This window comes from Paroedura picta, chromosome 4 (genome assembly GCF_049243985.1).
Source record: "Paroedura picta isolate Pp20150507F chromosome 4, Ppicta_v3.0, whole genome shotgun sequence".
Classification (NCBI taxonomy): Eukaryota; Metazoa; Chordata; class Lepidosauria; order Squamata; family Gekkonidae; genus Paroedura; species Paroedura picta.
In genome coordinates, this window is record NC_135372.1 from 9537269 (window position 1) to 9552785 (window position 15517).

General features: G+C 45.5%; 2 protein-coding genes across 15 annotated transcripts in view; both read left to right on the forward strand.

Moving 5' to 3' along the window:
- Positions 1-3791, forward strand: part of TCF3 (transcription factor 3) — a 112220-nt gene extending 108429 nt beyond the window's left edge. For 13 of the 14 annotated variants that reach the window (XM_077331748.1, XM_077331750.1, XM_077331751.1 and 10 more), the window contains exon 20: positions 35-3791. The gene's annotated coding sequence lies outside the window, so the exon portion shown is untranslated. The remainder of the gene's footprint in view (positions 1-34) is intronic. The other variant, XM_077331744.1, reaches the window with a different exon arrangement.
- A 7081-nt stretch (positions 3792-10872) lies between these two features.
- Positions 10873-14529, forward strand: UQCR11 (ubiquinol-cytochrome c reductase, complex III subunit XI). Its single transcript, XM_077331759.1, has 3 exons — positions 10873-11061; positions 13624-13766; positions 14391-14529. Exons 1-2 carry the CDS (start codon positions 11012-11014, stop codon positions 13742-13744), a joined length of 171 nt encoding a protein of 56 aa, XP_077187874.1. The 5' UTR covers positions 10873-11011; the 3' UTR covers positions 13745-13766; positions 14391-14529.
- The last annotated feature ends 988 nt before the right edge of the window (positions 14530-15517 follow it).

A 15517-nucleotide genomic window follows, 5' to 3' on the forward strand; every position in this document is an offset into this window, starting at 1 on the left:
TTCCACTATCCCCACCCCTTGTCTTTCTCTCTAGAGGATTCTTTTCTTCTTCTCGGAGCAGAGTCTGTAGGAAGAAGGGAAGGCCGGGTCCCGCCCCATGGTCCACACCAGAAACTGTAGCCCTGTTAATACTGACGTCCAGCAATGGATCTTCAGCACGCTCAAAGGGACTTTTTTTAAAGAGGGAAAGGAAGGGTGGACAACAAGGAAAGGAGCAACTTTATCAAAAACCAACAGCAAAGATTGCCTTAAAGTGTATATTCTGGAACAGTCAATGCATATCTTGAATTTACGGAGGGGGCATCGGGGAGGGGGGGGAGCGTTATATACAAAATGGCTTGTTCACAAAAGGCCAGCAGAAGAATTGTGCCTACGCGTAATTTTTTTTTTTTTAAAGAAAGAACATTAGTTAACGATAATTTTTTTAAAAAAAGAAAAGTAGAACAAACATAGCAATGCCTTTTTTGGTTTTTTTTTTTTTAAATTAGCTTCTTTTGCATCTATGTTTTGTAAGCAAAGACAAAAAAAAACGTGTACAAAAGTGGGTTTTTTTGTTCCCCATCCTTTTGGTTATTTTTTTTTTCTGCTGCTGTTTCTATAGGTAATGTTTGTAGTTATTTTTTTTTCAAAGAAGATCAACCCGAAATATTAAAAATTGTATTGAGAGACTGGATGTCTGAAAGAGGGGGAGGGGGAGCAATCACATTTGCCTCCACAAAAGCCACTCACGCGAAATTAAGCCAGGCAGATGGATAACTATTTCCGTTTGGCTCACAACTTCCATGTTGAGAAAAGCAATTCAGATTGTGTTGATAACATCTTTTTTAGGGGGGGGGGGAAATGGGGAGAAGAAGCACAGTGTGACAGAGGATCCTATCCCAGGGATTTGTCCCAGAGGAATTCCTGAAAGTCTTACATTTCTATTTCCACCCCAGAGATTTTTGCGACCCTTTTCCTAAGAAGCCAAAGGTGACTGCAAGGAGAAAAATAAATAATAACCGTCAGTTCCTTTAGAACTGTGAGGATGTCACAAGGACTTCAAAATCAATATATCAAGATGCTGACATGGGAAGGGGGATATACACAGTACCATGGATGGAGTAGGGGTATGCAGAAGACGCCTTTAAAAAGGCATTCCAGAGATGGAAGACTGCTTATTTTAAAGCAGTGTAGACAACTGGTAAGGAAAAGAGAAAGGAAAGCTATGGCTAGAACAAAGACCGGGGGGGTGGGGCAGGACATGGGGGCACAAAAGGAAGATGAACAAAATGCTTCATCCAGCAAGCAAAGGAGAAGCTGAACAGGAGGCCTCAGATGTTTGGGAAGAGAAGATGCTTTCGGTGCGAAGCCACATTTGGAAACACAGGACCCCCCTCCCCTACGATGGATCTACGTCCGTGCATCCCTCTTCCGGGGCTGTTAAGAAATCGTGCTTCCTCAGCCACTTGGAACTCCTCAGGAGCTCAGGAGTGTCCCTACAGGCTGGCTAAATGTCTCTTCGCCTCTCCAGACCCTCACGGAGCTACCCTCCAACTGCTGTTCGGACAGACCGTCCCCTGCCAATCTTGGGAGACAGAAAGTGGGGTAACTGTCCTATCCCTCTGCTTCCATGCCAGTTGCACTACTGAAGGCAATGGGGGGGCGGGGAAGTCGAGTCCATGATCCAACATGGATACTTCAGCCTACGCAGGTCTCTCCTCCGGTACCGCCAAACTGTGTGTCATTTTGGAAGATTTGGTCCAGGTTGACAGGCTCTGTGGATTTCAAATTTCAAATCGTGAGGTCCCAGCTCAGATTTTTGCATTGGGGCTGGGAGGGGGGAGGTCGTCCTAGAGGATCCTTTGGGGAGACGCCACTTCGATCCCCCTCGCAGAGAATCTCCCCTCTGACATCCAGAGAAACATGAGTGGGAAGAGCCTTGCATTTTGTTGAACCTGACAAACTCAACGTTGCAATTTCATGGGCCAAACAGTAACTGGGAAGAGTAACTGCCTTTTGATGGGCCAGGCCTCCTTTGGGCCAAGAATGCCTCACGGGCTGGCCTAGCTGAGCCACTGGATGTCTCTCCTCCATCCCTGGCGCTTCCTCTGACTCGGTCCCCTGGCCAACAAAGAGTGTTAATTCCCCTTTTGTGTGTAGGTGCCTGGCGGGGAAGTAATGTTGCTGAAGAAAAGGGAGAAAATAACTGCCTGTGCCACAGTTTTGACTCCTACCCTTTTGACTCCACGGATTTCCCAAACTTGTTGGCAGAGCAAGGAGAGATCGGGGCAGGGTGGACCTGGGCTCAAGCAGAATTTGTGGAGTGGGCATCCCTAACCCAAGGAGGGAAACTCCAGGGAGGGATCTCTCCACCCGCCCATCCCCCTCACCCACAGACGAAGCTCTGTAAAGTAGAGAGCTGGATGGCCCCCAAATTTCTTATTTCAAATTTCAATAAAAAAGATAAAGGCTTCTTTATTTTTGCTTCCAAATGGTTCCTTTTCTTAGTTCTGTGGCAATATTTCTGTTCTGTCGAGCAGCGGTGGGAAAGCTCGTCTTGCTTAGGGCATGTCTACGCTAGGAATTTTAAACCAGTCTCAAACCGTGGCTTTTCCAATTCATGGCTTTTTCTCAAAGAACCCTGGCAGATGCATCTGGGGGCTGGAAAGAGGGGCCCTTCCCTCCCAAAGTCACCGCCTCACAGCTGCAGCCCCCCCAATGTCCTATTTTGGTGGCAGCAATAGCTGGACATGGTTTGAAACCCATTGAAGTTTATAATGTAGATGTGTCCCAGAGAATCTTGGGATATTTATTTTTGTTTGGGTAGAAGGGGAAGAGTCTTAGACAAAAAAAAAAGGGATTTCCAGCAAAAAAAAATGTCTTAGGAAGGGACAGCATTGTGGGAAGACAAATTTTTGTTTTGTTTTGTTTTTTAAAAATGGGGTTCAAGCAATGCAGAGAACAAAATGTAACTTGATTCCCATTAAACTATATTTTTTTAGGAGTTGGGGTGTTGCCTATTTTGTAGCCCTTTTGGATGTTTTGAGGGGGTTTTTTTGTTTTTAATGGGGCTTTTTATATAAAAATTTAAAAATAGTCTTTGCTTTTTCGGGAGGGGGGGAGGTAGCCCCAATCCAGCTAAAGTGAGTTATGACAAAGTCTCGTTAAAACCATTGAGTTGCAATTTACATGTAAATCCCGTTGTTTTAATGAGATTTCAGACATGCCTAACTTCTGGCTGGATTGTGGCCCTTGGTGTTTTGCTGCCTAAATGTAAGTCCAGCTGTACGTAACTGGCCAAGATCCTTGTTATTAAAAATCCAGATACACATTATAGTTTTGAAAAATATATATATAGTATAAATATATATATATATATGTATGCCTATCCCCCAATAAAAAAAGAAAAGGTTTTTGGGGTAGGGAGGAGGGGGGCAGGATAGAAAGAGAAACATTTTTTTTGGACTGAATCAGAATTTCTGGGGAGGGAGGGGGAGCACGGGGTTAAAATTGTGTTTCCGAGTGCCTCAAGATATGGATTGTGTTCATTTTTTTAAAAAAATAATAATTTTATACAAGTGTCAAGAAAAAAAACAGCTGGCTGGATTATTTGGAATTTTTAAATAATCCTTAACTTTTTTAAAAGTAGAATTTTGAGAACTGTCCTGTATATAACAGTAATGTAGCAATAAATGTGACATTTTATAACAATATTACTTTTTCCCTTCCCCCCCTCCCTGTATCTGTCTTTCAGATGTTGTATACCTATCAATGAAAAAAAAGTTGTAATAAAGGGTTTACCTTGTACTAAACTTGTGTGTGTGTGTGTGTGTGTGTGTGTGTTTGCCCTTCCTCCCAAAGAAAGCTGCACGTCCTCTGCTTAACCTACCTTGGCAGCTGTGTAGAGAGAAAGGAGCAAGGAGGTAAACTCTGCCTGACTTCCGAAAGCTCCTTGGGAGGAAGGACAAGGGGGAAATGGGGCATGTGACCAACATCTTATTCTGTGGCCACTTTTCAAAAGCAGTCAACAAGTGTATAACAAAGCCGGTGGTGCCTCAAAACACACAACTCTGATCAAATAGATCTATAGATACACCAGCAGTTTTCAACCTTTTGAACCTCCAGGCTTCAGGGAGCCCTAGAATCATAGAATCATAGAATCATAGAGTTGGAAGGGGCCATGCAGGCCATCTAGTCCAACCCCCTGCTCAGTGCAGGATCAGCCTCAAGCATCCTAAAGCATCCAAGAAAAGTGTGTATCCAACCTTTGCTTGAAGACTGCCAGTGAGGGGGGAGCTCACCACCTCCTTAGGCAGCCTATTCCACTGCTGAACTACTCTGACTGTGAAAATGTTTTTCCTGATATCTAGCCTATATCGTTGTACTTGAAGTTTAAACCCATTACTGCGTGTCCTCTCCTCTGCAGCCAACGGGAACAGCATCCTGCCCTCCTCCAAGTGACAACCTTTCAAATACTTCCCTCGGTAGGGAATCCATAAGATGGACAGACCCAAACATGGTAGCTACACATATATCCCCTGCCTCTGCATAGCAACTCTGGTCTTCCTATAGGTTAGCGGTCCCCAACCTTCTTGTAGTCGGGGACCACCTCCGAGGGTGGGAGAAAGCCGGCTGCCTGGCCACAGCAGCTGCACGTAAACGTACACGCGCAGTTGCCGCACGTGCACGTTTTCGCCACTTGGTGGCACTAACGCGCATGCGCGTTTTCGCCAGCAGGGGGCACAAACACGCATGCGCAGCAGCTCCGCGTGTGTGCGTTTGCGTCGCTGGCGTACCAGCGGCCGCGCCTGCCTCTTCCCCCCCCTCTCGCTACGGGGGGGGAAGGCAGGCGTGGCCACTGGCGGCCCAGTACCATGGCCTTAGCGGCCCGGTACCGGGCCGCGGACCGGGGGTTGAAGACCCCTGCTATAGGTGGTCTTGCCATGCAAAAACTAACCTGAGCCAGCCCCACGTAGCTTTCAAGGACTGGTGAGATTGGCCTCACCTGGGAATCAGACTAGTTCAAATCCCTGCTCTTCCACGGAAGCTTGCTGGGTGACCTTGGGCTAGTCACACACTTTCAGCCTAATCTACCTCACACCCAGCTCTACTTCCTAATGGACGGCTGGCTGGACTCCCCCCCCCCCCCCCCGCCCTGGATATATTTGCTAGATGTTTAGAACCAGTGGTTGGATGGCTTGGGCAGAGTCGCCTGAAACTCAGCCCCTCCAAGACGGAGGTCCTGTGGCTGGGTAGAAGGGGGCAGGATCAGGAAGCGCATCTCCCATGCCTGGATGGGATGCACCAGAAGCCAGGAACTTGGGCGTGACCTTTGATGCCTGCTTTTCCATGGAGGCTCAGGTCACAAAAGTAGCCTGAACGGTGTTTTTTCATCTGCGCCAAGCATGGCTACTAGCGCCCTACCTGCCCTCTGAACACTTGGCAGCAGTGATCCCTGCAACTGTCACTTCCAGACTAGACTACTGTAACTCGCTCTATGCGGGCCTACCCTTTTCTGCAGGGCCTGCAAGATGGAGCTCTTCCACCAGGCGTATGGTTGAGGCCAGAGCGGTTCCCGGTGTTGTCAGCTGTGAATCTCTAGCTGAAACTAACTAAGTTTCTTGCTCCCAGATAGAGATTGATAGAACCATGCTGAATGGCAGGGGAGGGAAATGGGTTATATATTTATTATTCTGTCATCTTGATATTCTGTTTTAATTATGTTTTAATGTGTTTTTACAGGATTTTATTGTATTCATGAATTTTGTAAACCACTGTGAGACATTTGAGAGCAGTGGTATATAAATATAAATAAATAAGTTGTGAGGATAGGCGGGATATAAATGAAGCAAGTCAGAGCATGTCTCCCTTACCCTGTTCTCAAGGTGTTGGATGTTGACAAGGAGACCCTGTCTCCTTGGACTGTATCAAGCAGAGTATCATGTCCAGATTGCAGGAGGTGATGGTCCTGCTTTACTCTGCTCTGGTTCAGCTTCACTTGGAGTACTGTGTTCAGTTTTGGGCACCCCAGTTAAAGAGGGATATAGACAAATTGAAGCGTGTCTAGAGGAGGGTAACAAAGATGGTGAGGGGTTTGGAGACCAACACATATGAAGAAAGATTGGAGAAGCTTTGTCTGTTTAGCCTGGAGAGAAGACAACTGAGAGAGGATCTGATAACCATCTTCAAGTATCTAAAAGGCTGCCATATAGAGGATGGAGCACAGTTGTTTTCTGTTGCCTTAGAGGGTTGGACCAGATCCAATGGGATGAAATTAATGCAAAAGGAATTCTGTCTAAACCTCTGGAAGAAGTTCCTGACAGAGCAGTTTCTCAGTGGAATAGGCTTCCTTGAGAAGTGGTGGGTTCTCCATCTTTGGAAATTTTACAACAGACGCTGGCTAGCCATCTGATGGAGGGGCTGATTCTGTGAAGATCCAAGGAGGTGGCAGGTTACAATGGATGAGCTATAGGATTGTGAGTGTCCTGCATAGTGCAGGGGGTTGGACTAGATGACCCTACTCCATGATTCTAAGTCCCCACTCTGCCCTGTTGCTTGGTGGGCAATTCTGGCTCAATGACACCCATCTGATCTCAAAGACTTGTCAAGAACAAATAGACGAGGGGGGGAGCTTTGTTCTGAGCTCTGTAAAAAGGTGATGATTATGTCATCCATATGTCGTGTCGAGCCAGCGGATCCTTTGGCGACCACCTTTCCTTTTGCTGCTGACCATGCCGAGCATTAATGATTTTCTAGTGAGTTTGATCACATGATGTAAGTAAGTAAGTGACTGTAAAAAGGAAGGCATGCTAAAAATCTAGTATCCCCTGTTGGATTGCCAGGCCTGGGGGTAGTGACCTTCTCTGTTTTGTGAGGAGGGGCACTAAGTTCAGGAGGGTTGACGTTTTAGATACATCACAGCATGGCAAATTTAGTTTTCATAGTTTATCTCATGGGTTTCTGAAAACAGCCTTGTTCTAGGCTAAAGGATTAACTGCACTGCTGTTTTGCAAGAAAAGTAAATATTTACTTTATTTAAAATACTAATATCCTGTCTTTTTAAGTGGAAGGGGGAGCTCTTGCTGGCTTACAGAAATAGAGTAAAAAGCAAAGAATCTTGTGATATTCAAACATACCTGTAGCCTTGGAAATATTAGTAAGCCAGAACTGACTTTGTGGCACATTGAGAGCCAGTTTGGTGTAGTGGTTAGGAGTGTGGACTTCTAATCTGGCATGCCGGGTTCGATTCTGCACTCTCCCACATGCAGCCAGCTGGGTGACCTTGGGCTAGCCTTGATAAAGCTGTTCTGACCGAGCAGTGATATCAGGGCTCTCTCAGCCTCACCCAGAGAGTAAAGGGAAGGTGACTGTAAGCCACTTTGAGCCTCCTTCGGGTAGGGAAAAGCGGCATATAAGAACCAACTCTTCTTCTTCTTCTTCTTCATTGGTCTCCACTGGCAGCAAAAGGAAGGAGAGTTATTACCAAGTCTAGTTCAAAAAAGTAATCCAAGAGAAACTTGGCCCATTTCACAGTAAAAGCCCAGAGGAAACCAAATCCATTCAAAAGTTTGAAATATCCAGTCAGGGTGGGAGGGGAGAACTAGCAGCTGAGGAGCTTGCACATTGAATACAGTCCCTTTCTGTTGCAAGCACTCCCCATTTCTATTGAGCTCAAAGCTTCATGTCTTATCCACATAAATTCCTGCTTCAAGACAACTTCTCCCTTGGATTTATTTGCTCAACGGTGGCAACTTTCGAATTTGTTAGTGAACGCTTCTGTTTTTGATACCTACTTCTTTGCCCATGGACAGCCTGATCCTATGCACATCTATTTGGAATCTGATCCCGATGCTGTTTGAAGGTCTTATGCCCAGGTAAGGGTACAAATGACTGAAACATGGTCCACAGAATCATAACAATTGGAAAGGGCAATCCAGACCGTCTAGTCCAACCTCCTGCTCAATGCAGGATCATCTTAAAGCAGCCATGATAAGTATCTGTCCAGTCGCTGCTTGAAGACCACCAGTGAGGGGGTGCTCACCACCTCCTCAGGCAGCCCATCCCACTGCTGAACTCGGAAATTTATTCTTGAATAGCTGGTACCATTCTACTCATAGTTTAAACCCATTATTCCAAGTCCTCTCCCCTGCTGCCAAAAGGAACTGCTCCCTGCCTTCTTCCAAGTTACTTTTCAAATATTTAAAGAGAGCCATCATATCCCCTCTCAACATTCCCTAGCCCCTCAGCCTTTCTTCATAGGGCACAGGTCCTACTTGTCACTCTCCTGTGCACCCTCTCAGTTTTGTCCACCTTTTTGAAGTGAAGCCTTCAGGACTTATGGTTGAGGCATAAGTCTTCATGGATGACAGCCTACTTTGGTACAAAGGGCTAATTCAGCACAGGTGGGTATGCCAAACAGACCAAGGAGGGGCGGATCCAAAAGGGATCCCAGACACAAGCAGCTTTATTAAGCAATTGAAACATTTTCACCAGCATGCTAAATAAAACAAGATGGGAGGTGCGACTGGAGTGTTTTCTGCCATGCTGGAGAACCTTCAGAAGTCAACGGAATGTGATTTGTGGGAGAAGCTGGGACTCTTAAAAAACATTGTGCTCATGGGAGACTCCCTGTGCTGGATGGGCCACAAGGGGGGCCCCATGCTATTATTCAACCATAGTTGATTAACTTTGATTGAATAATAGCATGGGCGGGTGGTGGGGGGCCCGGCAGAAGCCCCGAGCTCACAAGCAGCAAGGCGGGTGGGCGGAGGCCTTCTGCCGGACCGGGAGCCTTCCCTCCAATCGGCAAAAGCCCTGAGGTGGCCAGGGAGCCGGCTGGGGGGGGGCTGTTGGGCCCACCCCTCTCTGCCCCGCTGTGATCCCTTATGCCAGTAATTTTCTCAAGTTCCCATTTATATTGGGCCCACAAGAGAATAACTGAATATAAAATGAGACAAAATAGACACATTTTAAATTTTTTTGCTTTGTCTTGGAACATTCACCAGCTTGGTGTAGTGGTTAGGAGCACAGACTTCTAATCTGGCAGCCGGGCTTGATTCCCTGCTCCTCCTCCACATGCAGCCAGCTGGATGGCCTTGGGCTTGCCACAGCACTGATAAAGCTGTTCTGATGGAACAGTAATATCGGGGCTCTCTCAGCCTCACCTCCCTCACAGGGTGTCTGTTGTGGGGACAGGAAAGGGAAGGTGATTGGAAGACGCTTTGAGACTCCTTGGGGTAGAGAAAAACAGCATATAAGGTGACCAGATTTTAACATTGGTAAAGCGGGACACCATTGACCGGGGGGGGGGGTTCTTGATTAAAAATTTGGTATATATGGAGCAGCAAAAAGTTTCATAGAATGCATAGAACACAAAAATAGTATTGTAATATATATATTTTACTTGCAACATGAGTACAATTTGCCAGGTACCCCCAGATGTCCCTCCAAAAGTGGGACAATCTGGTCACCTTATATAAGAACCAACTCTTCTTCTTCAGTAATCTCAGGGCTCTCTCAGCCTCACCTCCCTCACAGGGTCTCTGTTGTGGGGAGAGGAAAGGGAAGGCAGTTGGAAGCCCCTTTGAGACTCCTTCGGGTAGAGAAACGCAGCATATAAGAACCAACTGTTCTTCTAAACTGGCACTTAATAAAGCAAAAATGATTCCAGGGGAATTTCTATTTCTCCTTTTATTTGGTTCCTGTGTTCTGGATAAGCTCTGTAACTGAGGTCCAGGACCACCTTCTTCTTCCATTTCTTTGGAGACTTGCGAATGCCCCCTGTGTATCAGGCATAGCTGTTCATGTAGAATTTGTAGAATTTTGTTATTAATCTAAGGTTTAAACTGGTCTTTATTGAGAAAGGACACCTGCCTGTAGTGGGACTGGATTCTTAGATCTTCTTAGAAGAAATTCCTTGACTAAAAGTTGATCACCCTTGTTATAACAAGGAAAACAGGAGACTAATTATGTGGCTAAGAAACATGTGATTAATCCTAACAATCAAAATACCAGATGTAGTGCACATCATGTTACATCCTCTTAATATGTTGGTATTTTCCCTTTAAATTTTTTTCATCATAAGCATATTATGTAACCATTCCTTGGTATGCAAGGTCTTTCTGTCTATCTGGGTTAACTGCTACTTTTAGCTACTTTGAATTGTTAACTTTGTTTTTTTTGGGGGGGAGAGGGAATTATTTTGTCACTAGTTTCCTCCCCCCCCCCTCGCTTCTGCTGCTCAAGAGAGTTGTCCTATGGAACTTTGATGGGAGAAAGGAATAGTTCTTTCTTGCCCTGCTGGTGATGTACAGACCCTATTTCTTGATCTTGGAATGTCAGGGGCTCTAGCACCTTTCTTCTCTCTTTCAGGGCTTATTTTGGCAAAGGATATAGTCACCTCACATAGAAGAGAGAGGTAAGCACGAAAATCCCAGTGGACCCCCCCCCCACACACACACACACACAAAGCAACAAAAATAAAATAAAACCAAGACTTTTATACAAGGTAATATGGTTGCAATGTACAAAAAAAGATTTTTGGGTTCATCTGCAAGTAGGATTAAGGGTGCGGTCTGCAAACAGAAAAGTCGTGCTTTGCAAGTGTAGGTAACAGCCGGATTTGCTGATGGGGTGAGACATCGGCTTGCAAATTGTAGAAGTCAAGGGTCGCAGTCTTGTTTTAAACCAGCTGGCCTGTATCTCGCCTTTAAAATACCACTATACGCAGCATCTGTAGCGGGGGGAGATCCCTTGGCTGATTTTAATCCCACGTGGGGGGCAGAAAACTTTGTTTCTCCAATAGTCAAATCAGGCACTACAGTAGACAACCTCATTTATCGTCGGAGCTAAGAAAAGCCCCCTTCCGCAGGGTCTTCCGGACCGCCCGTTGAAACTACGCCTGCGGCGCAAGCGCACGCCTAGTTCAGCCAGGAAGGAAGCCGAGCGCCTTCAGCAGCGTTGGGGCGCCTGCGCCAGCAGCGACGCGCTTCTTAAGGTGACTTTAAGCGGAGGTCGACGGTGGCCGGGAAGGATGATCAGTAAATACGTGGGCCCTCGCTACATACAGCTTTTGCGCACCTGGTGGGTAGAGGATTCTTTTTAAGACGCTTAAAAGGGAGGGTCCCCCTGTCTGGAGCGCTTCCTGCAAGGGCTTCCCCATCTCTTCTGCGTCGCTCTAATGACGGGCTTCTTGCAAGGCTGGGTCTCCCTTGGTTGGGGCTTCCAGCCCGGAGCGCCTTTTTTTGCATCTCCCTCTCCTTGTTCATAGGAGTATCGCTTCTCCCTCCTTCCCTTTTTGTCCCCCGACCCGTTACTTTCTTGCGGGACGCGTCTTTCCAGGCGCTCTCCTAAAGTGAGACCCTCTCTGGAATAACAAGGATTATTATGCAATGCCTTTGCTTGCAGTGAGCCAGGAAGGGTGTAGCTCTGCTGAGGCCGGCGCTGCCGGGGATTCTAAAGCAGGTAGAGGGGGCTGAAGCGGAATGTGGCTTGCCTAACACCCGAGAGGAGCCGTTGTTTATTTATTTATTTATTTAGATTTATATACCGCCCTCCCCGAAGGCGGGGGGCTTGTGGGGCTGCGCCTTCATCATAGAGCTGCGCTCTCTATAACTTTTTCTCCATCTCTGTCTCCACGGAGCACAAGGAAGGCTTGTCCCCCTTCTATTTGTTTGTTTTCCTGCTCACAGCAACCCAGAAATGGCATCTGGCCCAAAAACCACCCAGCACCCTTGACGTGCTTAAATACAAATTTGGATCTGTGTCTTAAAGATCTAAGTTTTACGTTCTAGCCCTTGTACAGTTGCTTGTACAGCCTATCCCTTTCTCCCAGCAATTGCATGTTCCTTCCCACTCACAGGGGTGGGGGCTCCTCTATGCAACTTTACCCCCTTTCTATTTTTATTTTTTTACATTATAGTCTGCCTCTCTCACACACTCCAGGAGGGTTACATACAATGAAAAACACGAGACATTCAGTAACCAAGGCATTAGGATTGTAGAGTTCTGGAACCCCCAGAAATAACTGACACATAGCATAAGCATTCACATGACCCACAGGGTTCTACTTGGAGTAGTATAGACCACCATATATAATCCATTTAACCAGGTATGCCTGTAAACTGTTTGTTCAGTGCAAATCTATTACCTTGGTTTGATTTGCTTTGATTTCTTCTGTTTTTGGGAGGCTGGTATTTTCTTGCTTACCTCTATCTTCTTTGTCACTTACAGGGATGGTTCCGTGCTTGGGTGGAGATGGATGGGGCCAGCAACTAGTATTTCTTTTTACAACTACCATAATTACTGACATAGACAGTTTTATTTCTCCAATGTTTTTGTGAACTACAACTGAACTTAAAAGCACCGATTAGCTGTTTTAGCAAGGAATTATCATATGGCTTAATTTGGATATTATGACACAGTTTGCTTTTTACCTTATTTGCTTTTACCTTATAGCTACACAGTTATGATGGTTGTTCATTAGTCTGAGGAAGAGTGCTTACACTCAACAGCTCACAAATAAAGCTTTGTTGGCCTTCAAGGTGCTCTTGGACTCTATTTTTGTTGGGCTACTTCAGACCAACATGGCTACCCACTTGACCCTGTCTTCTTTTATGAGGTGTCTATATCATTGGCCTCTTGTGGCGCAGAGTGGTAAGGCAGCCGTCTGAAAGCTTTGCCCATGAGGCTGGGAGTTCAATCCCAGCAGCTGGCTCAAGGTTGACTCAGCCTTCCATCCTTCCGAGGTCTGTGAAATGAGTACCCAGCTTGCTGGGGGGTAAACGGTAATGACTGGGGAAGGCACTGGCAAACCACCCCGTATTGAGTCTGCCATGAAAACGCTGGAGGGCGTCACCCCAAGGGTCAGACATGACTCGGTGCTTGCACAGGGGATACCTTTACCTTTATATCATTGGTCAAAATTAGCCCCTTTTCTCTGTCTAGTTGTACCTCCCAATTAAGTTGTCTCCCCATTAAGCTTACCTACACACTTGTTTCTTTTGAAACTCTGGGAGACGATGAGCTCTGGCTTCCCATTTTTTCACACAAAACTCAATTGCATATTCCTCATTTAAGCCTTCTCATCCATTCCAGAATACCTCAGTTTCCTTTGCCTGCAATTGTAGTGCTGTTGCCTTAAAGTTTAACCTCCCCCTCATTCTCCCACTCCACCCATGGTGGTTGAAAGTGTCCTCAAGTTGTAGCTGATTTATGGTGACCCCAGAGGGTTTTCAGGGCAAGTGAGGTTCAGAGGTGGCTTGCCATTGCCTTCCTCTGCATCACAACTGCGGACTTAAGATCTCCTGTCCACATACTAACCAGGACAAAATCAGCTTAGTTTCTGAGATCTGAAGAGATTTTGCTGGGTGCTGGACCATCCAGGCCAGGGGTAGTCAACCTGTGGTCCTCCAGATGTCCATGGACTACAATTCCCATGAGCCCCTGCCAGCAAACGCTGGCAGGGGCTCATGGGAGTTGCAGTCCATGGACATATGGAGGACCACAGGTTGACTACCCCTGATCCAGGCCAGGGTACCCCACCCACACAAGTTCAAAATTTGGGGGGAGTAATAGAGGAGATTTGCATTGTCTCCTAGAGAACTGAAATACTGACAATGATTCACCATGGTGTTCATCCTGCAGGGTCCCTACGATGGCCACGTGGGGTACAGTGGGTGCTATTGGGCTGGTTTGGGCCACAGACTGGAGGCTGATCCTAGACTATGTTCCCTACATCAATGGCAAGTTTAAAAAGGATGACTGAGCAGCAGCTGCCTTTATGAGAGGTAAGGACCTTCCTCTGATAAAGATGTGTTGGCCTGATACACAGCACTGATTTCTGGACTGATACACAAAATTGTCTCCTTGACTTCTGCCAGCTAACCACACCTAGCTTCCATTGTCCCATAGACCTCCAATCTATCCATATACCTATCCCAGGAAACCCTCTCTTCTGTCCCCTGGTATGAAAATTCCTTTTTAGTTGCTTCTCTTTTGCTCTGCTCTTTAAAAAGCAATGTGTATCCATGTTTTCTCCCTCCCAAGAGTGAGTATGCTTATGAACATTCCATGGCAGAGAAAGTAGCAACAAAGCTTCTCAAAGCTAGTATTCCAAAACAAGGAATTGAGCTAAACTGATTCTAGAGCACAAAGGATATGTGTAGTAGGAATGGGAGTTTTATGCTGGAGTTAACAGTTTACAAGGAATTATTGGACCATTGGTAATTTAAGGAAAATTATGGGATAGTTGGTAGTTGATTTCAGATGTGACTTCTGAAGGTTCCTGTGAATGGAAGCACTAATTAGATTAGGATATTGGTTTGAGGCCCTGGCTATTCTGGTATTGCTAAACGTAACACATTCATCAGCACCCCAACTGCTTGCTTCAATATTTTTTCTCTTACCTGCAGGCCAAGCTGTTTTGTCTGTGAAACTTCGAAATCCACTGAACACTGACCTCCTAGAAAAGACACGATACCATTGTTTTCTCCCTTTGATGGAAAGATGTAATGAGATGTTTTGTGAACAAATAAAACTTCATTTAGCTCATTTGGTTGTCATTTTGCTTGCTGTGGCAAGAGGTATCAATCAGAAAACCTGATGGATGAAACAGTTGTCAGACATACCAGCTTTTTTGGCTAATGCTGGTTCTTAAAAGTTTTTCCAATCATTTCTCTTGGGAAGAACTGTCATGCAAAATTTTCTAAATCAGAGCTTGAATCCAGAAAAAGAGGGACAGGTGCCACCATAATTTCAGGGTTTTTGCAGTTCTAAATCTCAGGGAATCTTGAAAATTGTAGCATGTTCTGACAATTCTTAGATCAGAAAACCATGTTTGTCTCATGTACAACTCAAAGAGGATATTATCAGACTAGGATAATGCAACCAAAATGCAACCTATGGTAAAAGGCTGAGTAGCTTGGAACATTTCAGCTTAGAAAAAAGGTGATTTCAGTTGGGGACATGACATAGACCTTATAAAATTATGCATTGTATGTGGAATGTGAAGAGCCCTTTCTTCTTCCATAATAATGGAACTTGGAGTCCTGCAGCCGTAGACAGAAGACTACAGACAAGCATAATCTGCCATGATCTCCCAGGATAACTTTCAAACTTCCATGATCAGCTTAGATTTAGAACAACTGATGGAGATGAGACTGCATAGGGTCAAATTTGTGGTTCATCAACTACTCATGGACATTGAGATGCAGAGAAGACACTTCTTCCTGATTCTGATAAAGATCTAAAGTCATTGACAGGAAGTTACCCTGTCCTCTGTCTTTCCACTATTACTTTGTACTGCTAATGTAGTGGAGACGGTTGACCATGCATTACTTTATTGTGAACTTTATGATGAAGACACAAACTGTTTAGAAATCTAAAGCACTCTCCAGCCAGTGACTCTGATGACTAAATTCCTGCTTGAAGACATAATCTGCTCCAAAATTCTGCTTCCTTGTCTGCTGGAAACAATGTTTTGAGCAAATGGCTGTTAGTTTTGATGGTTAAATGGAACTTTCATATTTTGAGTTTTCTC